We start from the raw sequence: 26,495 nt of genomic DNA, 5'->3' as shown, positions 1-26,495 counted from the left end.
GCTCTGGCCTCCAAGTAGGCCTACACCCCCACTGCAGGAGGCCTACACCCCCACTGCAGGAGGACAATCTATGGATCCATGGAATGATAGATCAGCCAATCCGGTCACCATCTCTTCCCCTGTTCTTTAATCCCCAGTGTGTGGTGGGGAGGCCTGGCTCAGCCAGGCTCTGCAGCATACAGTGGTGGTGGTCAGAAACGATGCATAACTCTTGATGGTGGGGAGGCACAATTAAAGGCTCGGGGGGAGAAGGGGAACCACGTGACTCCCCTATACATGGCCTCTGGGCTGACGAGCAGCAGCAGAGCCAGGAGCGCCAAGGCAGCAGCAAGCGAGCGCATCGGGAGCATCTCAGGGCAACTGGGCTCTGCAGGCCAGGGCTGGCTCTAAGGGGGGTCCCTAGCTTGTGCCAGGCTCCTTCGGGGGAGAGACAAGAGCCTGGCCCAGCTCGGGGAGCACAGCATAGAGGGATGCTGAGCTGCCAGCCAGCACCCTAGCTCCCACAGTGCAGAGAACCAGTGGCCCAACCGGATCGGGCGGCTCCCACTGGATTCCGATCCACTGGCTCCTAGTCTCCACCGGATTCAGGTGACTTTTTTCACACCCCCAGTTTGAAAACCTCTGTGCTAAATGAATTGTAGAGGTGGCAGAGGGGCTTCCCAATTCCTGCCCACACTAGCTAGGGGAACTGCAGCACTTATATCCTTCTACAACCACAGGAGATAGCAGGATTTGCCCCATAAAGACCACCCTGTTTTTTCTTAGTATTGCTGACCTAAATCATGAGCTCCTTACTCAGTTTTCACTCAGATTTTTAAAGGTACTGGCATTGCTCTGCTCAGTGTTGCGAGGCCTAAGTGACTTAGACACCAAAATCTCACTTTCAAGTGACTTAGAAGCCTCAGGCCCACTGACTTTCATTTCTATTCTATTCTGTTCAGGTTGTTATACCCTGCTCATCAATGCGACTTAGGCGTCTAAGGCAGGTCGCTACAGAGAGTTAGCACGTGGCAAGCCGGGGTGTAAATCTCGAGCGATCTAGCGAACGGTGCATTACCAGGCCACGTGGACTCTGCTACCCTGCAGTAAGTGTTCCGTAGCGCGCTTTGGTCAGCAGTAGCTCACTATGGCACTATTAATGTACAGTCACAGGATCCATGTGACCCATTAGTGTGCAGCATGCTAGTGTGGTGAGATTCATACCCCAGCTATGCCACTTAGGCCTTGAAATGCTGAGCAGAGCAATGCCTAAACACCTTTAAAAATCTAGGCCTCAGTCCTTATTTAGGTAAAACTTTCTTTGATTTTACTGGGTTTTGTCTGAATAAGGACTCAATAAAATACACAACCAAAGTAAGGCCTTCAGGAATTATTATTTCTACAGTAGCACTGCTGTGCATGGAACTTGATCTACAAACGAAAATATCCCCCTCCTCCACATGATTTATAATCTAATTTATACATGGCACGCGACGGCAAGGGATGGCAAACAAAAGAGCAGGGGAGGAAATGGAGAAGGAAGAGGATTTACAGTCACTAAAGCCTACAGCTATAAAATGATTCTGAATCATTTTTATATTGGAGATAAGTGACTTTGTGCCACTAATGCCATTGGCACTGCTGCGAGGAATGACACTGGTGAGGGACTTAACCCAAGAGCCTCTTGACTCATCAGCTGCTCCTGACAGTTAATTTTATATTTCTTTTTGTCCTTCTCCCCTTTCATCACTTGTCTAGTAGGAAGGCTGATGTGTGAAAGGATCTGATCTGCGCTGGGTTTATGTTAGGAAAGAAATTGAGAAAGGAAGGATAAATGGAACAGAATAAATATCTTAGAACTGTGCTGCTCCACTAATATTTGCTAATTGTAATCAGTCTAATAATACACAGAAGCTTGTAATAGGCTTACATAGGGGATTTTAAAGGGACACGGTCAGGTTAAAAATTGTGTTCAAAAATAAATTTCCTTAATAACTCCACATTAAAACTGAAAGAAATTTGAACATTAATTAATTTCCCGTGATGTATGCTGGTGGTTAGCTTTCTGTGTTTCGCTCAGTTTAAACCAGTGATTCTGAACCAGGGAATGTGTACCCCTGGCGATACTCACAGGTCTTCCAGGGGGTACTCAACTCATCTAGATCAGTGCTTCTCAACCTGCAGGTTACAGCCCTCGCGGGGGGGGGGGGGGGTCATCACAGGACAGGTTTGGTGGGGTCACAAGTGCAGGGCTGGCATTCGGGGGCGGCAAGCAGGGCAAATGCCTGGGGGGGCCATGCCATAGGGTGTCCTGCGAAACTAAGTTATATGTTTCGATCCTGCTGCCTGAGGCTCAGGCTTCAGACCAAGGCTCAGAAGTAAAAAACAGGCTCAAGTATCACACTGAAATGTAAGTACAATATTTATATTCAAATCAATTTATTTTTTAATTGTATGCTAAAAATGAGAAAGTCAGCAATTTTTCAGCAATAGTGTGCTGTGACATTTTTGTGTTTTTATGTCTGATTTTGTCAGCAAGTAGTTTTTAACTGAGGTGAAATTTGGGGTACGCAAGACAAATCAGACTCCTGAAAGGAGTACAGTAGTCTGGAAAGGTTGAGAACCACTGCTTTAAACAATGAAAACTGACCAATCAATTTAATTGGTTTAGAGTCAGTTTTATTTTCCAGTTCTGATGCACAAACTAAATGGCATAATATTTAGATTGCAGATATTTCAGGAAGGTTTTAAATCCAAAACAACAAGTCTAGCTTTAACTGAAATTAAAAGAAAAATTCTGTGGAGACATTATCAAAAATATGTTTTGTAAATACTGTCTGAACATTATGGTGATAAACCCTTCAGAAAATGCAGATAGATAAAGAAATAGATAATCTCAACTCCCTTTTTCTTTCTTTATTATTCATTACTTTTCTGTCACAAATTCAAATTTTAGACCGTAACCTACACGGTGGTATTAGTTTAGCATCATTATGCAGAATAACAAAGTGCCAATAAAATCACATGTATATGGCAGAGAAAAAATAACCATCTTACACACTTTTTGAAATGAAGATCATTTTAATATGCATACTTTCCAGTTGGGGTGGTGGGAGAACAAGGGAAGAGCTAAAAACTAGAAACGCATGTTGTTAAAAAGGAAGAAGGAAATATTGATATTAGAAGTGAGTGAGGACTAGAGGTACAGAGGTGGTAGCAGACCCTGGAGAGAATAGAAATATGGATGTTGGCCCCAGTTCCAAGCTATGCCTCCCAGAAGGAGCATCACAGAAACTATGGGAGGGGACAAGGGTGCTGCTTTTGTATCTCCACAGTTCAGAGGCTGCCCTAATTTACAACCAAGCTGCTGTGATTTCCAAAGAATTGCCTGGTAGCTAAGAATAGCGAGAGCACTCTGTGTTATACTGATCCATAGATTCAATGATGCTGTCAGTCGGTGGTTTATTGTTCTCCCCTACGTATCTCTTCTGACTCCCAGGCATGCCAGGGGCAACATCAAGAAGTTTTGCTGGCCCTAAAAGTACACCATGTAGTAGGGAACTCTCCTGTGCTGAAGTAATTCTCAGGTGGAGAGACCTAGCTACTTTCCAGCCCCTTTACACCACAGAGCAGAGTAAATGGTCCAAAACATAGCCCACAATCTGGACCACTAACTTCAATAGAAGCAGGAGCAAGCCCATAAAATGTTAGAGGAATTATGTATTCATGGCTTATAGTTAGGGATGGACAAACTCAGTAGAGTTGGAGATTATGCAAACTTCTCAGACTATTTTTGGGGATTACAAAATAGGTTAATTAAAAAAAAATCTGGTTCCTGTGATTTAAATGAATAGAGCCAAATTCATGTCTGAAATAATTCCAGTGAACCCAGTGAAGTTACACCGGTGATGAAGAGAAGCAATGGATTTTTTCCAAGTGTGATTCAGTTTTTCTTTAAAAAAAACGCACAGGAACATGTTTTTGTTGTGGACAGGAACCCTATGCTATGTATTTGGGATGGAAGTCTTGCCCCATTGCCCTCTTCCCCACCCTTCTTCCTCCTTCTCCCATGCTAACCTGGCATAAATGTATGACCTCCACGTACTACATTTATTTTTTTCTTTCATTTTTTTTCTGCTCCTTTTTCCAGATCCTCTCTCCTAAGAGGAAGATAAACCCAATACAATTCCAGCTGTACTTTTGAACCCATGTTTGAGTGGGGTTGAACTTTGGTGTAATGAGATGGTCCATCCCAATTACATTAAATAATATACCTCAAATGCACATAATTAAAGGCTGTAATTCTGTTTGGGCTTCTAGTAACACAAACAAGCTGCTCACATTTCACTTTTTTGGTTTTGGGTTGTCACCAGACCCCTTGATAGAATTATACATTTATTATATACAATTAAGGAAACATTATTCCTTATTAGAGCTGAGCAAACACTGGAAGACAAAAAATTTCTCCAGATCTTCACTCAAAGTTGAAAACTACTTTTTGTGTTTGCTTTCCATGAACAGACACACAAACTTTATTATCACAAATACTTGTGACAAGCAAATTTTAAGCCTGAATGCTCAAACATTCACCTACAGCAAATTCTGACATGTGTGGCCAACTAGTAATATGCAAAAGTCAAAATTTGTGATGTGTTGAGTAGTCCAAAAGTATTTCATCTTCCCCTTGTACAGCCAAAACATGGTCCGTCCTAAAAGATTGTATTAAAAAGAGGTGATCAGCTAGCTAGTCCTCATAGCCCAACTGAGTTTGGACATAAAATTAATACTGCTGCAATTAATCAGATTTGCAAAGCAAAGATAGAAAGTAATGGTCCATCCTGCCAGTTGTTAGCAGGACCTGGAGGGCATAGTGATTGCATGATATATGGAATCACATTCCTTTTTAAACAGGAGACATTTATAAAATAAAGCAAGTACAAATTATAGACACAAACAGTCTTGCTCACAACTTGAGTTCCTATTTTATCTCTCTTGTTGACCATGGACCACACCCCGTCTGGAAACCACAGAGACATCTAGTGGTTCAATAATATTCTGCAAGTAAACACATCATTACAGAGATTATTAGGGGGCTTCTACATCCATAGTGGCTAAGATGGTGTTTTCAGGAAGACCAGTGATGGATTGTAGTTTCCTCAGGAAGTCAGTAGGATCAGAGGGTAATAAAACACCATCTTAGCCACTATGGATGTAGAAGCCCTCTACACCAACATTCCACTCAAAGATGGACTACAAGCCATCAGGAACAATATCTCCAATAATGTCACAGCAAACCTGGTGGCTGAACTTTGTGACTTTGTCCTCACCCATAACTCTCCTTCTTTCAGAAAGTAACAGATTTTTTAGACAAAGGAAACGCAGTGGATCTAATTTACCTAGATTTCAGTAAGCGTTTGATACCGTGCCACATGGAGAATTATTAGTTAAATTGGAACAGATGGGGATCAATATGAAAATTGAAAGGTGGATAAGGAATTGGTTAAAGGGGAGACTACAATGGGTCCTACTGAAAGGTGAACTGTCAGGCTGGAGGGAGGTTACCAGTGGAGTTCCTCAAGGATTGGTTTTGGGACCAATCTTATTTAATCTTTTTATTACTGACCTCGGCACAAAAAGTGGGAGTGTGCTAATAAAGTTTGCGATGATACAAAGCTGGGAGGTATTGCCAATTTAGAGAAGGACAGGGATATCCTACAGGAGGATCTGGATGACCTTGTAAACTGGAGTAATAGTAATAGGATGAAATTTAATAGTGAGAAGTGTAAGGTGATGCAGTTAGGGATTAATAACAAGAATTTTAGTTATAAACTGGGGACGCATCAATTAGAAGTAACAGAGGAGGAGAAGGACCTTGGAGTATTGGTTGATCATAGGATGACTATGAGCCGCCAATGTGATATGGCTGTAAAAAAAGCTAATGTGGTCTTGGGATGCATCAGGAGAGGTATTTCCAGTAGGGATAAGGAGGTTTTAGTACCGTTATACAAGGCACTGGTGAGACCTCACCTGGAATACTGTGTGCAGTTCTGATCTCCCATGTTTAAGAAGGATGAATTCAAACTGGAACAGGTACAGAGAAGGGCTACTAGGATGATCCGAGGAATGGAAAACTTGTCTTATGAAAGGAGACTCAAGGAGCTTGGCTTGTTTAGCCTAACTAAAAGAAGGTTGAGGGGAGATATGATTTCTCTCTATAAATATATCAGAGGGATAAATACCGGAGAGGGAGAGGAATTATTTAAGCTCAGTACCAATGTGGACACAAGAACAAATGGATATAAACTGGCCACCAGGAAGTTTAGACTTGAAATTAGACGAAGGTTTCTAACCATCAGAGGAGTGAAGTTTTGGAATAGCCTTCCAAGGGAAGCAGTGGGGACAAAAGATCTATCTGGCTTTAAGATTAAACTCTATCAGTTTATGGAGGAGATGGTATGATGGGATAACATGGTTTTGGTAATTAAATATTCATGGTAAATAGGCCCAATGGCCTGTGATGGGATATTAGATGGGGTGGGATCTGAGTTACCCAGGAAAGAATTTTCTGTAGTGTCTGACTAGTGAATCGTGCCCATATGCTCAGGGTTTAGCTGATCGCCATATTTGGGGTTGGGAGGGAATTTTCCTCCAGGGCAGATTGGAAGAGGCCCTGGAGGTTTTTCGCCTTCCTCTGTAGCATGGGGCACGGGTCACTTGCTGGAGGATTCTCTGCTCCTTGAAGTCTTTAAACCACGATTTGAGGACTTCAATAGCTCAGACATAGGTGAGAGGTTTTTTGCAGGAGTGGTAGGTGAAATTCTGTGGCCTGCATTGTGCAGGAGGTCAGACTAGATGATCATAATGGTCCCTTCTGACCTAAATATCTATGAATCTATGAATCTATTAAACTATTTCACATTTGGGGACAACATATACCTTCAAATCAGCGGCACTGCTATGGTTACCTGCATGGCCCCACAGTATGCCAACATTTTTATGGCTGACTTAGAACAACGCTTCCTCAGCTCGCATCCCCTAATGTCTCTACTCTACTTGAGCTACATTGATGACATCTTCATCATCTGGACCCATGGAAAAGAAGCCCTTGTGGAATTCCAGCATGATTTCAGCCATTTCCATCCCACCATCAACCTCAGCCTGGACCAGTCCACACAAGAGATCCACTTCCTGGACACTACAGTGTTAATAAACAATGGTCACATAAACACCACCCTATACTGGAAACCTACTGACCGCTATACTTACCTACATGCCTCCAGCTTTCATCCAGACCACACCACACGATCCATTGTCTACAGCCAAGCTCTACAATACAACTGCATTTGCTCCAACCCCTCAGACAGAGACAAACACCTACAAGATCTCTATCAAGCATTCTTAGAACTACAATACCCACCTGCTGAAGTGAAGAAACAGATTGACAGAGCCAGAAGAGTACCCAGAAGTTACCTACTACAGGACAGGCCCAACAAAGAAAATAACGGAACACCACTAGCCATCACCTTCAGCCCCCAACTAAAACCTCTCTAGCGCATCATCAAGGATCTACAACCTATCCTGAAGGATGACCCATCAGTCTCACAGATCTTGGGAGACAGGCCAGTCCTTGCTTACAGACAGCCCCCCAAACTGAAGCAAATACTCACCAGCAACCACACATCACACAACAAAAACACTAACCCAGGAACCTATCCTTGCAACAAAGCCCGTTGACAACTGTGTCCACATATCTGTTCAGGGGACACCATCATAGGGCCTAATCACATCAGCCACGCTATCCAAGGCTCGTTCACCTGCACATTTACCAATATGATACATTCCATCATGTGCCAGCAATGCCCCTCTGCCATGTACATTGACCAAACCAGACAGTCTCTACGTAAAAGAATAAATGGACACAAATCAGACATCAAGAATTACAACATTCGAAAACCAGTTGGAGAACACTTCAAGCTCCCTGGTCACTTGATTACAGGCCTAAAAGTCGCAATATTACAACAAAAAAACTTCAGAAACAGATTCCAATGAGAGACTGCTGAATTGGAATTAATCTTCAAAATGGACACCATTAAATTAGGCTTGAATAAGGACTGGGAGTGGATGTGTCATTACACAAAGTAAAACTATTTTCCCATGTTTATTTCCCCCCGCTACTCTTCCTCACTTGTTCTTGTCAACTGCTGGAAATGGCCCATCTTGATTATCACTACAAAAGGTTTTTTCTCTCTCCTGCTGGTAATAGCTCAACTTAACTGATCACGCTCATTATAGTGTGTATGATAAAACCCATTGTTTCATGTTCTGTGTGTATATATATATCTATCTTCCTACTGTTTTTTCCACTGCATGCATCTGATGAAGTGGGTTTTAGCCCACAAAAGCTTATACTCAAATAAATTTGTTAGTCTCTAAGGTGCCACAAGTACTCTTGTCCTTTTTGATGTTTGGAAGGCAGTATTTGTAGTGGTTGCTGGAATAAATAAACTCTTAGCTGTTCAACCTGTGCTGCCTCATAACTAGAGCTGGGCAGGAAATGGTTTTCCCATCCCACAAATATTTTTGAGAGTTTGGTTGAAAAAATTGGGAATTGTTTCTCCTGTGAAAATTTTTGAACAGAAAATTTCATTTTGTTAGACATTTCCTTGGAAATTTCCAATTTTTTGACAAAATGATTCAAAATGGACTTTATTTATTTTAATCTTTTTTTTTTGCAAAAGTGTGGTTGGGTGTTTAAAAAGGCAGTTTTCATCAGATAAAAAAATCTCCACCTGCCCTCCAGTCCTGGGCTTTGTGTGTTTTTCCCAGCCTAACCTCTTATTCACCCTCTTTCTCACATACCTCTTCTCATTTTGACTAAAATATCGAAAAACCTCACTGAACCCTCTTGACAAGCCTCACTCCCAAACCCTACTAGGGAAAAATGTGATATTAGAGTGATGGGTGTGGAAGGTAGATAGCAGTTGTGATGCTGGCAGACCAGGTTCCAGCTCATGTGAAAGCCCCAAGGCCTCAACTGAACACTGACAAATGCACAGCTGGAAAACAGCCTGTCTCACCTATGTGTTAGTATTGGTGAAGCAAGTATTAGATTTATAACAATGCGTTTAGACTTTATGAAATGCCTGTAAGTTGCTGCATACATTAATCTGACTTATAATATCTGTTTTCCATGTTAAGTATTTGCTCTGAAACTGTAAACCCCGACAGTCAGGAGAGAAGCATTACCACATGTGGAATACTAGTTTGCCACAAGAGGTATTTCCTGCCCAACAAAAGAAGGCCCACAGACACCAGACAAGCTATTGTGGAATATCAGAGGACATTAGACTTTGCTGATTTGCCCTTCCTGGCCCCCCCCCGCCCCCGCCATACACCCATGAAGAGGTGACGTGCATGAGGACTCATCCTAGCAGCTTGAACTCTGGGGAAGGGAATAAAAACCCTGACAGGCAGACACTGGATCTCTATGCTGCTTGGATTTTGGAAGGGCAAAATTTCTAAGCATAAGCAAAGGATCCCCAGCTGCTTAGCCTGGGTTAGTCCTAGCGGACATATAGAGCTTGCATACTACAGCAGCCTCCATTACTTTTTGGAATCTAAGACTGTAACTCATTTGTGTGTGTATGTTTACCTGCTTTAGTCTTGTAAACAACTCTCATTTCTTTTTCTTAGTTAATAAATCTTCAGTTAGTTTATTATTGGATTGGCTATGAGAGTTGTCTTTGGTGTAGGATCAAAGGTGCAATTGACCTGGGGTAAGTGACTGGTCCTTTGGGACTCAGTGTAATCTGAATGATGATGTGATTTTTGGTGTAAGGGACTATCTGTCACAAGGCAAGCTTATCTGGGTAACGAGATAGATTGGAGCACCCAAGAGGACTGTCTGTGACACCATGGTTAAGCTGTTAAAGTGCCTGAGCATTTACGCTTGATACTTGGTAAGTGAAATCTGAGTATAGAATTCACAACCAGTTTGGGGATTGTGCCTTGCTTCTTAACAGTCTGATCTGAGGTTGGTATTCATTCTCCTGAGCCACTCCAGACAACTTGATAGCAGTACTGCCAATCCCAAGCATTCAAAAAAAAAAATCACATGAATTATTTTGCATTTTTGAATTAACTGAAAAAGTAGGGAAAAAATCATTTGAGGTCCACCTAAACATTTATTCAACCCAAAATCTGACGTTTCATTTTGCTTCTGGGGGCTTGTCATACTTTTGTTTTTAAATTGAAGTGAAGTTCGCAATGAAAAACCATTTCAAATTGAAGAACTGAAAGATTTCATGTTGAAAATATTGAAACAAAATGTTTAGATTTTTTTCCAGATTTCTTCTTTTTTTTTTGGCCAAACAACTTGGTGAATTCAATCTGAATTCCCAAAATGTTTGGATTGACCTGAAGCTGCATTTTTTAATCTAAAAAGAGTTTCAGCTGAAAAAGGTTGCCCAGCTCTAAGTTGGAGTTCTTTTTGTTCTCTTTCTGGTTTGAACCCTTAGGGTGCACTCAGTTCACATTTTACAGCTTTTCCCATGTAAACTAAAATGTTGGAGGAGTGGTTAAATAAAAGCTGAGAATCTCATGATACCAGCTATTGAGCTTAAAAAAACCCACACCAAAAATCACGAGACTTGGCAACACTGAGATGGATCAACATTTCAGGAGCCGTTCCCTGGAGAAAATTACCGCCATCTCATGGGTTCAATACCCTCACACAAACTGTTATGCCTGAATTGCCCTTTTGGGACTGATTGTAAATGCAGGAAACAATTCCTTGAGGGTTGGGAGACACCAAAGTCTGTTGAAGATGACAGATCAGTCTTGCAGGAACACACCATCTCATTCATATCATCACTGGAAGCACTTCAGTTTAAAAAAAAATAAACTGCTTTTTTATTTCATACCCAGATCACTGATAACAACACTTCCTTAGCTTGCTGTAGTAATAATAACTTGGTACTTCACTAGTTGTTTAGTGATACAGTAGGACCTCAGAGTTACAGACACCTCGGAAATGGAGGTTGTTTGTAACTCTGAAATGTTCGTAACTCCGAACAAAACTTTATGGTTGTTCTTTCAAAAGTTTACAACTGAACATTGACTTAATGCAGCTATGCAGAAGAAAAATTCTGCTTTTAACATCTTAATTTAAATTAAACACAGAAACAGTTTCTTTGCCTTGACAAAGCTTTTTTTTAAACTTTCCCTTTTTAAAAAAAAGAGTTTACATTTAACACAGTACTGTGTTTCCTTTTTTTGTCTCTGCTACTGCCTAACTGCATATTTCCTATTGCAAATGAGGTGTGTGGTTGACCGGTCAGTTCATAACTCTGGTGTTTGTAACTCTGAGGTTCTACTATAGTCTGGCAGGATTGGCAGTGTCACACCAACTACACAAAAGACATGTATTTCATTGGAACAAATGATAGGGACTTTGAAATTTCCTGCTCCTGTTACTGTTTCTGTGTGGTGAAGCCATGAGTGCTGGGACAGAAAACTGTATGCTCCTAGAATCAGTCTATAATTGTAAAAGTGTTGCCTATTTTACAAAAAATGTACACAAAGTCCTATTTCCCTGAACACCCGCAGAAACAAAGAACTGCTCAGAAATTTCCAACACTGTCACTCCAGTGAGCTCTGGACCCAAGAAACTCTGTCCCTCTGCTTCCCCTCAGGATCACATTCACAGCTGTTTCTTCAGGCCTTCTGCTTCCAACGCACATAGCCTACAACCAACATTCTATTCCATCCATTTGTGCCACAGGGAATCCCTGAGTCCATAAGCTTAGTTCTATTCTGATATGCAGCCATTTGCCTTGGGTGGACCCTACAACCCCTAGCTGTTTTACTATACAAGTGGAGGGGGGTTGATTGCTCCTTCTGTTCAGCCTGAAGGAGGGTGCTTTCAGGCACACCCACTGGTTTTGTGAGTTCTGTGATGGTCTTTGGATCAAAGGTCAGGTCTACACTAGAAACTTTTGCCCATATGAATTAACCAAGTTTGAATTAGGTGCCCTGCACTCTTAATGTGAATAAAATACGCTCTGACCATTGAGGCTAAGTGCCACAAACCCAGGCGCCAACTTTCCCCGGTGCCAATGGGTGCTCGCACCCTCCTAGCCCCGCCCCAACTCCGCCCCCTCACTGCCCCTATTGGACCCCTCCCCAAATCCCTGCCCAGACCCCGCCACATCCCCCAGCCACATTCCCGCCACATTCCCCCTCCTCCCCACCTCGTGAAACAGCTGTTTCGCGGCACAAGCACTGGGAGATGGGGGGGGAAAGCAGGCACACAGCGCCCTCACAGAGGAGGTGGAGGCAGAGCAGAGGTGAGCTGGAGTCGGGGGCAGGGTGGGGAGCTGCCGGTGGGTGCAGAGCACTCACCAATTTTTCTCTGTGGGTGCTCCAGCCCTGGAGTCAGCGCCTATGGCCACAAGCACTTTAAAGTTCCCACACACGAAAGAATCTTGGTTGTTAAACTACCATCAGAAAGACCACACACAGAACTGCATGGAACTCAGTGAATCCTCCTGGAGAGGAATGACTGAGCTGACCTATCTAGGGATCTGAGTCCATCTATCTATTTACAGCTAGATATCTGTCATGGAGGCCTCACTACAATGATTTAGGAAAGATGAAAAAGCATAAAAAAACCCAAGTGTGAAATCATTCTGAGAAACGTGTTCTAAACAACAGCATATGGTCACTAAAAATAGTTTTCAAATAAATTCATAACATAAGATGTCCTGGGCTTAACAGGGGATTAGCTAGGGTGTCATTTTTTCCTCAGTCATATCCGTGATTAACAAGGGCTTAACTTTTGGGTAAAACCTATAATTTGAGTGACTCTCTCTGTATCTCTGCTGGACGGGAAGGAGAGACTCCTGCTGGGATAACCTACTCCGCTCAGTAAACTCTACAGGCAGCAGCTCAAATGCTCTGCAAGCAAACCTGCTTTTTAATCGGCTCGTGTTGGGTTCTGAAGCAGATTTTTTTAAAATAACTTGTGTGGAGCTGAGGATCTGCAGGGCTGTTCTCTCTCATCAGAGCATGTGGTGAGGAGCTGCATGGATTGCTGCTGGGTCCTGACGCTTCTGGCCTGCGAAGGTTGCTAGTGATTCTTCATTTTTTTTCATCCACTTTGCCCTGTGGTGGTGTCTCCTACAACCTCGCGCCTGGCAATTGTTGCAACAGCAAAGGTGTAACTATTTTACTTCTCTGCTATTCAGTGAGCTATCCCTTAGAAGACGGAAGCTAATGTGGAAGCTACAGTGCTTGGCAATTTTGCTAATTTTCATCTAGTGATCACTGCTGGCCATCATTCATGGTGGAAACCTACTGATGTTGGTCAGCTGATAAGGGCATCACAAGGAAATCTAAAGTTCAGTGGACATTCTTTTCAGCAACTCACTCCTTGGGCCTGACTCTGTTCCTCCTTAAGTCAATGGGAGCTTGACACTGACTTCACTGGGATCCACAGTCATGAATAGCTGGTTTCAAAGACACCTTCAAGTCCCTGCAACTCAAGATTCTTTCTGTTTGCAGATGCTATCCGACTGATAAAAACAATGAGGAGTCTGGTGGCACCTTAAAGACTAACAGATTTATTTGGGCATAAGCTTTCAGGGTAAAAAACCACTTCTGCCCAAATAAATCTGTTAGTCTTTAAGGTGCTACCGCACTCCTCATTGTTTTTGTGGTTACAGACTAACACAGCTACCCCTCTGATATAAGACTGATGTATCCGCAAAATGAACTTTAGGGGCACAGACCCAGCAATGCTAGAAAACTCTTTGCATGGTACCTTCTGCCATACCAGGCTACAGTAAGATTACCTCCAAGGGATGAACCTTTTCCTATCTAGGAGCCAAATCCTGAGGTCATTCTTCTATGGGAGCTGAGGATGATAATAGTCACTCTTCCTATAGATTTTGAAATATTTTTGACATCTTCTGTGTGAACAGACCAATAAATGTAATGTATCAGAGCGACATGGAGTTACCTCTGTGCCTGTCATAGACAGTGGCTTAATGTATTATTGTTAATCCCATTAGTTAGTTGGAAGTGTTTTAGACTCATTAGATGACTGTTACAGGTTTAAAGGGAAAATTCTGACATAAACAGTAATCCCACAAACAAGGGCAATCCAGAGCTTGCCAAATCAAACCCATGAATTTAAAAGGAGATTCAGATGTGGAAAGGAATAGATTCATTTGGATACAAACCTTTCAAACTGCAGCATCTGCAAACTTAGGCACACTGGAAAATCACAAACGTTTTAAAAGCAAACAAATTGCAATGGTTCACACAGCCCTTCGCCCTCTGTTAATAGAGGAGGGATTTACATTCATAACACCAACTATGTGAATGAGTTGAAATAATCACACTTTGTTTGTTTAGTTTTCAATCCTTAAATATAAAAGCTCCTCACAAACCTGGTGGTTAAGTATCATCACTGCTTTGCATATGAGCAAACTGAAGCACTTAGCAAATAACTTGGATAAGTGACTTGCCCAAGGTTACAAAGTGAGTCAGTGATCTTACCTCTGAGATAGTGTGAACGGTGACTGTTAGTGATTTAGTGTCTATACGCACTGGAGGTTTGCACTGGTGCAGCTACACGGATTACTGGAACTAGGACAAACCCACAGGGTAGACAAAGCCCAGGTAAAGAGCATAACTGGGTACAGGTCTCACTTCCCCATTCTCATTTTCTTTGGCTTTGATGATGAAGGATCAGATTCTGCTTTCACTGGCGTTAGTCTGGATTTACACAAGTGTAACTGGGAGCAGATTCTAGCCCCATGGCTCTCTCCCTTTAACAAGATTGCGTCAATTTTGACATTGATTAGGAAGCTTTCAGGTTTCAGGACTAGCCAACAAAAGATCTGAGGGTGGGAGTGCGGTGAAGCCATGAATAGGCTACTGCAGCCACATCTCTCTGAAACCAGTGTTTTAAAATCTCCAATCAGGCCTCACTCAAGAGTTGTTTTAACCAAGGTTTATATTCTAATGTCCTTCTGTAGCAGGTGGATTCTTCACACAGTATATTTTAACTCTTTATGTTCCTTTGGCTCCTTTTGGTATTGTGGATCATGGGGTGCTCTTGAAATGCTTCATGCACAGAGAGGGCTTTTCTGGCCTGTTTTTGACATGTTTTCCTTCATGTGTCTCAGCAGGGCTAGCTTGTTACCACAAATCTACCTCTGATGTTATTCCTGTGAAACACAGACTCCTGGGGGCTCTAGATTCACATTTATGTTTCAATATCTGTGGGCCTGATTATGATGATTCATAGATTTTTAAGGCCACAAGGGATCATTATTATTATTTATTATTTGTATTGTGTGAGCATTTAGGAGCTTTAGTCATGGACCAGGCCCCACTGTGCTAGGCACTGTACAAAACACAGGACAAAAAGACACCATCAAAGAACTTACAATCCAAGCAGTACAGCAGGTTTCACTGAACCGGCATTGTCTGATGGAACAACATTCCACTGGAAAATCTTTGAATGATCATCTGATTTCCTGGATAGCACTGGCCATAGAATTTTGCCAAACGATTCTTGCACCTAGCCCAATGATTCTGTGGTGCATTCATCATCCACAACTCTCACTGAATTATGAAAGGTGTTGAGGGTGCAGAGCAATTTGCTGGACACAGCCATTAGTGCTTCTTCTGACATACATAATTCTACAATGGTCTCAGTGGACACCTCTCACGTGCTAAAGTGCTCACACAGTGCTTTTCATTTGCAGTTTTCAAAGTGTTTTGCAAAGCTGGGCAAGGATCCATTAATCCACTTTTACAGAGACTGATGTGCAGAAAGGTGACATGTCTTCTCCAAAGGCACACAGCAAGTCCATAGTAGAACCAGGAACAGAACCCACTGGTCCACCTGCCACACGATAGTGTTCCTTTTTGATGTGAGCAACTTTGCATCAGTGGACTCAGCATTTTTCTTCATGATACATATTAGCTGATTTTTAACTTTACCCTTTTAGGAATATTTCTAAGCTGTGGCCATTGTTTTTGTAGACTGATTTGAAATATGGTTTTCCATGTACTAGACAACTGCAATGCTGAACTTGCAGGCCTTCCAGGGTAGCATTGTACAAGTGTAACACTGACAGATGCTGGTCGCCGCGGGTGGGATTGAACCAGTGACCTCTGGAGCTTAGTGCATGAGCCAAAAGCCAACTGCCTGTTAGCGAAGGCCGTAGCGCAGACTCATTAATTGCTTTCTCTCTCTAAGTGGTCTTGGTGCCACTACATGGGACAGAACACCACACCCAGAAGGTGTGGGGGTTACATACTTCCCCTAGCTGAGGAAGCATGTCCCATGCTTCAGAGTCTTCCCAGTTGAAATCCCGGACGAGCCCCCACTTGTAATGCCAATAGACCCTGGTCGTCAGTGGGCAGGATTGAACCTGGGACCTCTAGAGCTTAGTGCATGAGTCTCTACCACATGAGCTAAAAGCCAACTGGCTGTTAGCTAAGGCTGTAGAGCAAACTCCTTAATCTCTCTTTTTAAGTGGTCTCGGTGCCACTAGATAGGACAGAACACCACACCCAGGTGGTGTGTGGGTTACACAAGCTCCAGATAACCAGCAAAGGCATCTGTCTCCTCTGGACTTAACATTCAGGGCCAAATTTTCTGTTGGTGTAAAGGGGCACAGCCCCACTGACTTCAACAGAGTTGCACCCATTTACAATAGCTGAGAATTTGGTCCTCAGAGCATATTTCCCCAGTGCTGAAAAGTTTATGGTGGTTTCCTTTTATTGATTACAAGGTTGCTCTAGCATTACTGTCTGGGGCGTTTGCAGGGCCCAGGTCTTCAAGCATCCAAACTTGCTGAGGGACCTCAATACATAAGGCAGTGTTGCACGAAGCGCAGCCTATTTTGAGTGGAGTTGGGAAGCTAACATTTACGCCCGAGAGGACCAACAATCCTGAGAGGGCTGGCTGATTCCAGTTAATCAATAGCTCTGATCTGTATTGGGCAGTTGGGGCAAACACAAGAAATAAGGCTCATAGCCTCCTCCTTACCCCAGGAAATTGGGGGCACTAATTTTATATTGCACATAGCCCTTGCTGACATAACATGAGCATGGGGCCAATTGTTAGGGTCCAATCCTGCAAATGCATGAATTTAATGAGACTACTCATCAAGTGCCTAAGCATTTGTAGGATTGGGCTCTTGTTCTGCAAAATGTCTGCTCCTGCCATAAAGAGCAAAAAGCTAAATACTTTCCACTGTGCCTCCTTAAAAACCATTTCAAAGCCTTGTTCTAATTTAAAAAGGGACTACATAAAAATGGGGCAATTTCCCTGGACAGATCTGCTCCCTGTGCATCTGCTGTGCCATCCCTCCTGCTTTTAGTGACAAAAATATATTTTTATAATTTCTGATTCCCATTAGTCCTGCGGAGACAACGTGACTATGAGAGAGTGAGCTGGATTCTATTTCCTTTCACCCATTATCAACAGCACTGCTAACCAAGTTCTCAGTGCAGGCCCAAATGTACCCCTGTATAACCTGACTAGATGGTGTGTCTAGTAAGACACCTGTACTGCCTATAGGTTCCTGGGATATCCCTTTCCCGAGAAGCACACCACATTTTAGCCAGGTGCCCACAACATCTCCAGGGCATGTTGAAATGTACAATTCTCATCTGATGTGGGGTGATATTTAATGAGGTGTTCAAGAACACACTTCATAGGTTTTTTTTCCCTTCCTCTGTACAAACAAATATAAGAGTTTGGGAGGAAAAGTACTGGGCCCCCTGACACCTGCGGCAGACCTAGAGAAATCAATTCTCTTTCTTCCATATGTGAGCAACATTTTACTAAATAAAAGATAACAGATGTATCGGTGAGATTCTCTATATTTGAACTGTAGTGCCCACTCTTGGCAATAAAAATCTATATCACAGCACAGCTGAATTCTCCAGGACTATAGCAAAAGAATGATGCTATTCACAACTAGTCTGTACTGTTACTCTCTCATGAACAGTTTCTGAGGGGAAAATAAGTGAACAGACATTTTAAGGACCTTTCCTTGACTTCAGAGGTTTATCTGAAGTCTGGGAGGTTATGGTAAGAACCAGAACCATTATGACTCACTTGTTCCTAATCAAAATGCTGGGAGCATGAAAGGTGGTTCAGTTGTACAGAGACTGAACTGTGTCTTCTTACAAGAGAAAAATAGTACACACCCAGGGAAGCACTTAAATAATTGATGTATTTTGCTTTTATCTGCATGTAGCAATGACAGTAAATCTATGTACCTCGCACTAATGGATAGCATCGGTATATCAATAATTGCTAATATGAAAGAAACTGAAGGCAGTGCACTTGTCCTGAAGTGACTGATCCTTCTTTTGTCTTTATATACTCATGTCACAATAGTCTCGGAAAATTAATGGAATAAATTTAAAAATTCTGTTCACTAATTGATTCATTTTGATCTCAGCACTTTAAAGTGCACAAGCACATTTTGGGTGGAATTCAGTCCAGTCTGACAGTGAATTATTTTAAACATTTCTGCAACTCTGACAGTTTCTGTGTCTCATATGCTGTATTGAAAAGACAAAATGAAACTTCTTTCTACAGGCTGTTGTCTTCTGCCCATTTAACATTCTATTCTGAACCAATGAAACACTGTAGGCATATGGGAACCTAACATAAATCACAAGCCTCTGTGTTACAGAAGTAAAAACTCAATGTTTAGACCCTGAAAAGCTGCCTAGTTCTTTCTAATTCAGAAATATAAGTTTTACTATTAAATGAAGTTTATTGTTAAAAAGTTACATTGGCCAGTTCATATCCTGCTACTTAAAATCAAAAGGACATATTCAACAATTTTCTCTGTAACGCTTATCTGACCTGAACAATTATGCAACTGTTCCTACTACATTCTTGTGTAGGCTGAAAGTCGTGTAGAAATTTTGGCATTCATTTACTGTAACTATAAACTTTAATTTGTAAGATTGTTTATTAGGCGTATACGTTCCAAAAGGTTGTTACAATTATTTTATATAAGATTAACGTTGTAATGTGGCTAGACAATACAGACCTATTTATAGTACAGAGTAAATACATACACACACACACACTGTGCTATAAATAAATCTGTATTGTCTAGCCACTTTACAATGTTAATCTTAAATATATTACTGTAACTTTTTTGCAAGTCTATTGTCTAGGCCCATTCAACATGAGTCTTAAAAATACGAGGTCAAATGTTGGCCTCAATTACACCATACAATTCTCATCGGAATCAGTAGGGTGGTATTTGGACCATCATGTTGTAATCATATTGTAACAGAGACTTTTCTATTCATGTTTTATACCCTTATTTACAGACATTTTATTGATAAAGTTTTAATCTTCCAAATAGTGGTGGAAAAAAATGTTACCATCAAGGGAATTATTTGGTCTTCCCCAAATCCATTAACATGAGACAAACTGTCAGCAACTAGAATATTAAAAATAGTTTAATAACCACATACAGTGCAATAGTGATACTTATGACTCTACACATGCACAGCACTAAATCCAGGAAATCACATGTGGTGTCCACAGGTTTGGCTACCACCCAGCTAGCTCTGCCCCGTATCAGGGAGAGTGAAAAGAGCATGGGTCAGCCATGATGTCTGGTACAGGAGGTAGTGAGTGGACTGGAGACGTTGCCAAGATGACTGGAGAAGGAGGGGAGAATATGAGAACGATGGTGAGGAAACCAAACCTCCTGCTCTGAACAGCCTGCAAGTGCAGGAAAGTTTCAGAGCTGCATCAAGATCCAAACTTTACAGCTCGACCCATCTCTGATATTTATTCCCTTCTTCATCCAACAACTCCCATCCTCCCTCCCCTCAAAAAAACAACCCCAAACCCATAAAGCTACACACTGTCAACAACTTTCTGCAAAGGAAACATCCTGGGCCCTTGCAATTGCAAAGATAATTCAGATATAAGCAACTTTCACACCCATCATGCCTTGCATGCCGAATATCAGTTTCATCATTAATATCAGATGCCAGCTAAATATTGTCAGTGTTGTCCTGAAATATCCCTGTTCAACTCTGAGTCCTTAATAAGCACATATAGCTCAAGCTGTTAAAGTCAAGGCCAGCTTTGCTGAAGAAAGGAAGCTATTCTGGTATGGTATCAGCCCATTGATAAGGTAAGCAAGACATTTTCATCTTCATAGACTTCTGCTCTGCCTTCATACAATGATAGCGACCTTCTGCTGGCATAGGAAATTGCCCATGGTACAGCTTATGCTGAACTAAAATATTCATATTTTTACCCTTTTTTTTTTTAATATTGCCCCTTCCCTGAAGTGGAAACAATGAGAGAGGGGGGAAATGGTTCATCCACTTTCCCCCCTCTTCACCTCCACTTTTAAAGCAAGAACCTGGTCTCTGACTCTCTGCCATCACAAGCCAGTCAAACTAAATTATTCCACTATAAATATGAGAAGACAAATACTTGCAATGACAAAATACAAGTAGTGTTTTTAAATGGAACACTTTTATTTAACAAAAGCCTTGGCACAGAATCACTCCAATGTCCCCACAAGAATTTCCTTTCATGTAGAAAATCTAGCAAATGTTTACATTATGTATACAAAGGCAGAAAACAAAAAGGCTAAGAAATGTCTTCCTACCACATGCCGCAGACTCCTGTGCAGCAAAGTTTGACCTAGCTATGTGTGTCAGGGAACGACACCTTTTCAGCTATAGGCAGCATACACAAGGCACTGATTTTGAAAATAAAGTGCAGAGAGTATGTATTTTCTCTCAGTAAAGGACCCATCTTTATTACATTCAGCTGTCTTTTCTGCAGCCCCTTGCCATTTGAAAAGGTTAATCGATGTGTTAACATAGTGCATATACAGGGCAGTTGTTTCAAAAACTGTTCCCAGAAATTCTTGCTTAGAGGCTCCAGAGCACAAATTGTGATCCTGTCATTTTGACAGAATCAGACTGCTTCCCTGATTAGCTAAAGGCAGTCTCATTTATTTTTCATGCCTTTATTAAGAAAACGTAACTTCGTAGGCTAGCCACCCAATAGCAGCTACCCGAGTACATTTTGTAACTAAGAGCTTGCAGAACTCTGTTGATGCATGAGATTTCTTCCCCTGCAATGGCTCAGACTCCCTTCAAAACCGAGCGGGTTTGTGTGTGACTTTGCAATCTGAGAACATGAAGGACACTGTGGTAAATATATACGTAGTCGGCAGGACACTGTGGTAAATATAAATCTGGCACTTACCCACAACCAGTCCCTCGCAGTCTGACATCATGTGAACAGTTCTCTTCAACCGTACGTAGAAAAACCACAGGAAAATACAAACTCAGTTTCTTCTGTTAGGGTAAGCAGAGGAAAAAATATCTAACCCTTCTCCTATAATGTACATCTACCCACCCAGGGAGTTGTAGCAACAATCCCGTCTTTGCCTTCTCATTATGGGATGTAAAGATAAGAATGTGCTTTTGTGCCAAAAGAGCATGCTATTGGTGGATAAATTTGTTGTCATCCCTCCCCTCCACAGAGTTTCCTCTTTAATGTCACAGAGGCAAATTACACGGCTTGAAAGGCCATAGAATATTTATGAAACTGCTTTTAAGCGCTAAGCTGAAAATCTGTATCGAACAAACTGGCTAATTGCTGTGAGGTGAAGCTTGTGGCGGGAGCTGCAGTGCTAGGACAGTAGTTTTCAACCTTTCTCCATGTGCGGACCCCTAAAAAATGTCAAATGAAGGCATGGACCCCTTTGGAAATCTTAGACATAGTCTGTTGACCCCCAGGGTCAAAGGACCACAGGTTGAAAACCACTGTCCTAGGGCATTCCTAGTTCTCTGCTGAGTTAGTGTCATTCCTGAGATACACTGTGTAGCTTTTGCCTTGGTATATATCTAGATCTATGGACTAGCTATGGGCCTGAACAAAGAGGGAAAGCTCCTCAGAGCTGAACAGTCCTGTTCTTAGACTCCACAGGAGTCCTGCCTCTTTTCACAACATTCTAAACACTACAGAGGAGCAGATGCTGTTCCTGATCCATCCCCTTTGCACTTCTAGGGAGCTCCTGGTGTAGGGGAGTTGCCTGGAAGGCGAGGCAGAAAGCCACATATACTCTCCCCAGGTGCATGCTGAGCGTATAGATATACATATGTACATATATGTACGTATATATATACTCTTCCCAGGTGCATGTCAAATGTGTGACGTCAATGATTCAGGAGCCCTTGCTTTTCTTGAGTATGGTGCACAGTGACACACCAGATTGCCCTTTGCCATGCACCTCAGAAAGTGCCCAGGACAAGCCTCTCTCCAGTTATTGTCCTGGATTGTCCTCTCCTGAAAACACCCTACAGAGGGGAAGCTAGGTGAGGAAATTCCTGCTCTGCATTCGGTCATTGTTATTTCATTGGAGTGGGTGGAAAAGGGACTTGCCCCGGAACTTTGAGAGACTAAGGGGAAGTGGAGAGGTCCTGTGCCTCTGCACAGGCTCTGGCCCTGATGGCCTTTTCTCATTCCTGGTCACTGGCATGAAGCTTAATTGGAGATGCTCTACCAGGGAGTGTCCCAGGCTGTGGCAACCTGTAGGTCTCCTGGTGGAGCTACAAGACGGTTATTCAGTGAGGGGACACTCACATGGATGGCAGCTGTGCAGACATGATAATAAAGTTGCATTCTGCATTCTGTTTTCCAGGGATGCTCTACAGGGCTGGAGAGAGAGGCTATGTGCCCCCTCTGGGCCCTGTCCATTCTTCTACTCCCTCCTCCACATAAGCCCCAAACTCAGAGCACCCTCTGTCAGATCTGGAGGGAGAAGGACGACTCCACAGAAGTGACTGAGCCCCACTTCTGCACCAAGGGATAAGGGGAAGATCCATACATGGAAGAAACCTTCCAGGCACAGATCTGGGAGGGACAGTCTGGACCTGCTTTTGGAGCTTTGCTTTTTCTCCAGCTGTTGAGCATCAGAGCAGAGCTCTGTCTTGCACACTTTACAAAGGGCACAGCTGCTCTCCCCAACTTCTTGTGAAACTTCAGTGCACTTTTCACTACTTAAGTGTATTGGCCACACATGCATATACAGCCTTCTTAGCAAGGCACTTTGCACAGTTAGGTCCCGATCTTGCAAGTGCTTCCACTCAAGCTTAACTTTATGCATGTGAATAGCCCCATTGAAGTCAATGGAACTGCTCCCCTGAGTAAAGCTAAACATGAGTAAGTGTTTGCAGGATCAGGGACTTTGTGAAGAACTCTGTGCAAGAGGCTTATGCAGGACATACAATTATCCAAAAGGTCATAGCTTGGTCACATAAAAACAAATTTTCATTTTTACACTCATGACACTTATCCTCAAAGAGGGCTATTGCCCTCCCTGGTTTAAACTTTCTACTCCTAGCCATTTGGGCCATAAAGGTGTTTTGGTTTTTTTAGTGGTTATAAGAATTTTTTTTCATGTGAAAACTATAATTCTCTCCACTCTCATCGTACTCAAAAAGGAGCAGAACCTTATTTACTCTGGGATTCTAGGGGGAGAGAGGAATCACCTTTTGATAGAGAGCAAAGGTGAAGTTATGAGTAAGGCTGGGTGTTCACCATGGCAAAAAGTGCAAGAGCCATAATTTGAGTTAAAGAATAAAAGGGAGTGGAAATCACAACACACATTTGAATAATTGTTAAGATAATATGAGAAAAGTGTTATTAAATAGGTGTCAATAATGGCTCTAGGCTGTGATTTCCAAAGGACTGCAAGGGAGTCAGGCTCCATAAAATTCAATGGGAGTTGGGTGTCTGTCTATCTATCTTACAGCACACATCACTGTATTATCTAAGCACCTCCCACGTAAAATCTACAGCAATAGCAAAGTCCCTTAATGGAGTTCCTGGGCCACCCCCCCCCCCATTTACAGGGTTGGAGCTCTGCTTGGGGTCAGAGTTTTCTTGGTGGGATTTGGGGAAAATAAAAGGGCTGCTCAAATTGGGAGAGTCACTTATGATGGAAAGGCTTTCTCAGAGAGGAAGGTTTTGTAACATTTCCTAAAGATGATCAGACTCCGGATTCACCTGATCTCCTCTGGAAGGTTGTTCCAGAGCTGGTTCTCCCTCTGCTGCCTTGGAACAGCCCAACCTTAAAGCAGATAGAGAACAAAGCACCAAACTCCATATAGAATATGTGTTAAAAATGATAAAGTGCTAGAAAGCATGTTTTATGTGCCCTAGAATATGTTATCTATTCTTACATTATGTGGTTTAATGCTATTTAAAAAACTCAGATCATTCTTCTATGCTCTGCCAGAAAGGACATTCACAGAACATTTGTAAGAATTCATGGAGTCTTGAGCATGAGCAAGCTTCTGGCTCATGGTCTTATTCCAAAGTCATGGTCATTAAAACATACAAGGTAAAATAAATTTAAGCACCTAAGTGACCTAGGATCCCAAGTCCCATTGACTTTCAATGAGAAAGGGCCAAATTTACAAAGGTATTTGTAGATTTAGGCACCTAAAGGTGCAGATAGTCACCTAACAGAATTTACAAAAGTGCTTAAGTGAGTTAGACACCTCACTCCTAATGCTTTCAAATGGGAATGAGGTACCCAATCTGTTTGAAAATTCCATTAGGTGCTTATCCACATCTTTAGGCAACTAAATACCTTTGAAAATCTGGCCCTTGGTGCCTAAATCACATAGGTGCTTATGAAAATTTTATCCACAGCCTTATGGAAACAGTTCTGCTATTCTTATGGTGGACAGGTTTTTTAGAAGAGGAAAGTTTTCAGAGTTTTCTAAAGATGGTCATTGATCAGGGCTCTGGATTCAGCTCTCTCTTCAGGAAGTTTGTTCCACAGTCAGACTCCCTTGATTGAGCATGCTCTGTCCTGAGACCTCACACACTTCAAGTTGGGCTTTGTAAGCTTCATTGTCCCTGAAGAGGACAGCGATAACAATGGCTCACAGCTCAAAATTCCATCTTTAATGTACCTGGGGCTTGATCCATGAATTGCTTTGAAATTCTGAGGAGGGAGAAAATGGGGAGATCCCTCAGTGTGAAGAGAATTATCCTACAGCTGGGGAAGAGGATAGGGGGTGGGTGGAAAAAGAGATGGCTTGATTGTGAGAGGAGCAGAAATTCCCTCTTTATGGGATGGAAAGGGAGAATGGGGTTCTCTCATGCTGGAGGGGGTACTTCTTCACTGGGGAACAGAATCTATGGATCTTTCGTGATTTTTAAGAACAGGTTGGACAAACCCCTGTGAGGGATGATCTGGGTTTACTTGATCCTGCCTCAGGACAGTGGGCTGAACTTGATGACTTCTTGAATTCTATGATTCTATGAAACATATACATGTGTGACTTCACTCCCCGAGTGGTCCCATAGGTATAGGGGTTTGCAGGATTAGGCCCTTAGGCCTAGCTTATAGGTGGAATTTGCCCCATTTCCAGCCATGGATGTAGTTGTGCTGGTCTAAACCCCTCATGCAGCGGAGGAAGCTGTGACTGGCATTGGCTGGACCTCACACCCCGCTGGAGTGTGGTAAGAGCAGCAGGGTCAGCACGCTCTAGAATCACCCGTGAAAGGGCTCCGCTAATCGTGTCACTTATCTGGTGGTACAGATGAAGTGTTCTCATTCACTCTCCATTTCTCTCTCCTGGCAGAGGGAAATCACTGAGAGTGAGAATGATTTCTTGAGGTAATCAAGTCAGATCTAATTATTACATTTGCACTTGTCCATGAGCATCTTATAGTCCAATTCCGCAGACATTTATATCTCACATCTGTGTGATTTCTATGCTTTTTAAATAGAAAATGACTGAAATATGTTCCCTCCCTTCTAATTTATGCAAATCAGGTTGGAATATTTTTCGCTGTGTGAAGAGATTCCTGTCTATTAGGAAACAGGGGGTTGGGTGGGGAGATGGAAAGAAGTGGTCGGCTGAAATTAGTACATTTACATCAGCATATAAAATCAGACACTTAGAGCATAAAAAAAAAAAAAAAGGTCAGTCCTGCAAGTTAAAAGTGTCCCCAGGTAATTTTCATGTATCAATCAGGCGCCTGTGAAGCAGACGGTCTATGCTCTCAACAGCAGAGGACACCGCTTTTTTCAAAGTTATGGATTCATTAATAAAAACATTTTTTTGCCTGAACAAACATACTGGTTGTGGCCAGTGGGAAGACAAGGGGCCTGAATCTCCTGTCACCTGAGTATAAATCAGGAGTAATGCTACTGGAGTCACTTGAGTTACACTGTTGTAAAATGGTCCATAAACGAGAGGCGAATCAGGCCTAATGTATCTCCCGTCACCGAACACCCCTTCAAAATACGAGAATTACCGGAGTCTCCAGAGGATGAACTCACTCTCTCCTGCCCCAGGTCCCACCCAGGCCCTGCCCCCTACTCTGGGGGCTGCACAGGAGCATGGGGTAAGGCTGCCTGTGGTGACCCTGTGCCTTTGCTCCACTGGGG

General features: G+C 42.5%; 1 protein-coding gene across 1 annotated transcript in view; it reads right to left on the bottom strand.

Annotated features, from left to right (window-relative positions):
* The window catches only part of EML1 (EMAP like 1), a 200,070-nt gene extending 178,638 nt beyond the window's left edge, over positions 1 to 21,432 (bottom strand). The window contains exon 1 of the mRNA XM_073349634.1: positions 21,284 to 21,432. Coding sequence (XP_073205735.1) covers positions 21,284 to 21,314 — 31 coding nt within the window. The 5' untranslated portion in view covers positions 21,315 to 21,432. The remainder of the gene's footprint in view (positions 1 to 21,283) is intronic.
* Between the last annotated feature and the right edge of the window lie 5,063 nt (positions 21,433 to 26,495).

This window comes from Lepidochelys kempii, chromosome 6 (genome assembly GCF_965140265.1).
Source record: "Lepidochelys kempii isolate rLepKem1 chromosome 6, rLepKem1.hap2, whole genome shotgun sequence".
NCBI lineage: Eukaryota > Metazoa > Chordata > Testudines > Cheloniidae > Lepidochelys > Lepidochelys kempii.
This window is presented reverse-complemented; position numbering and strand designations above follow the sequence as displayed.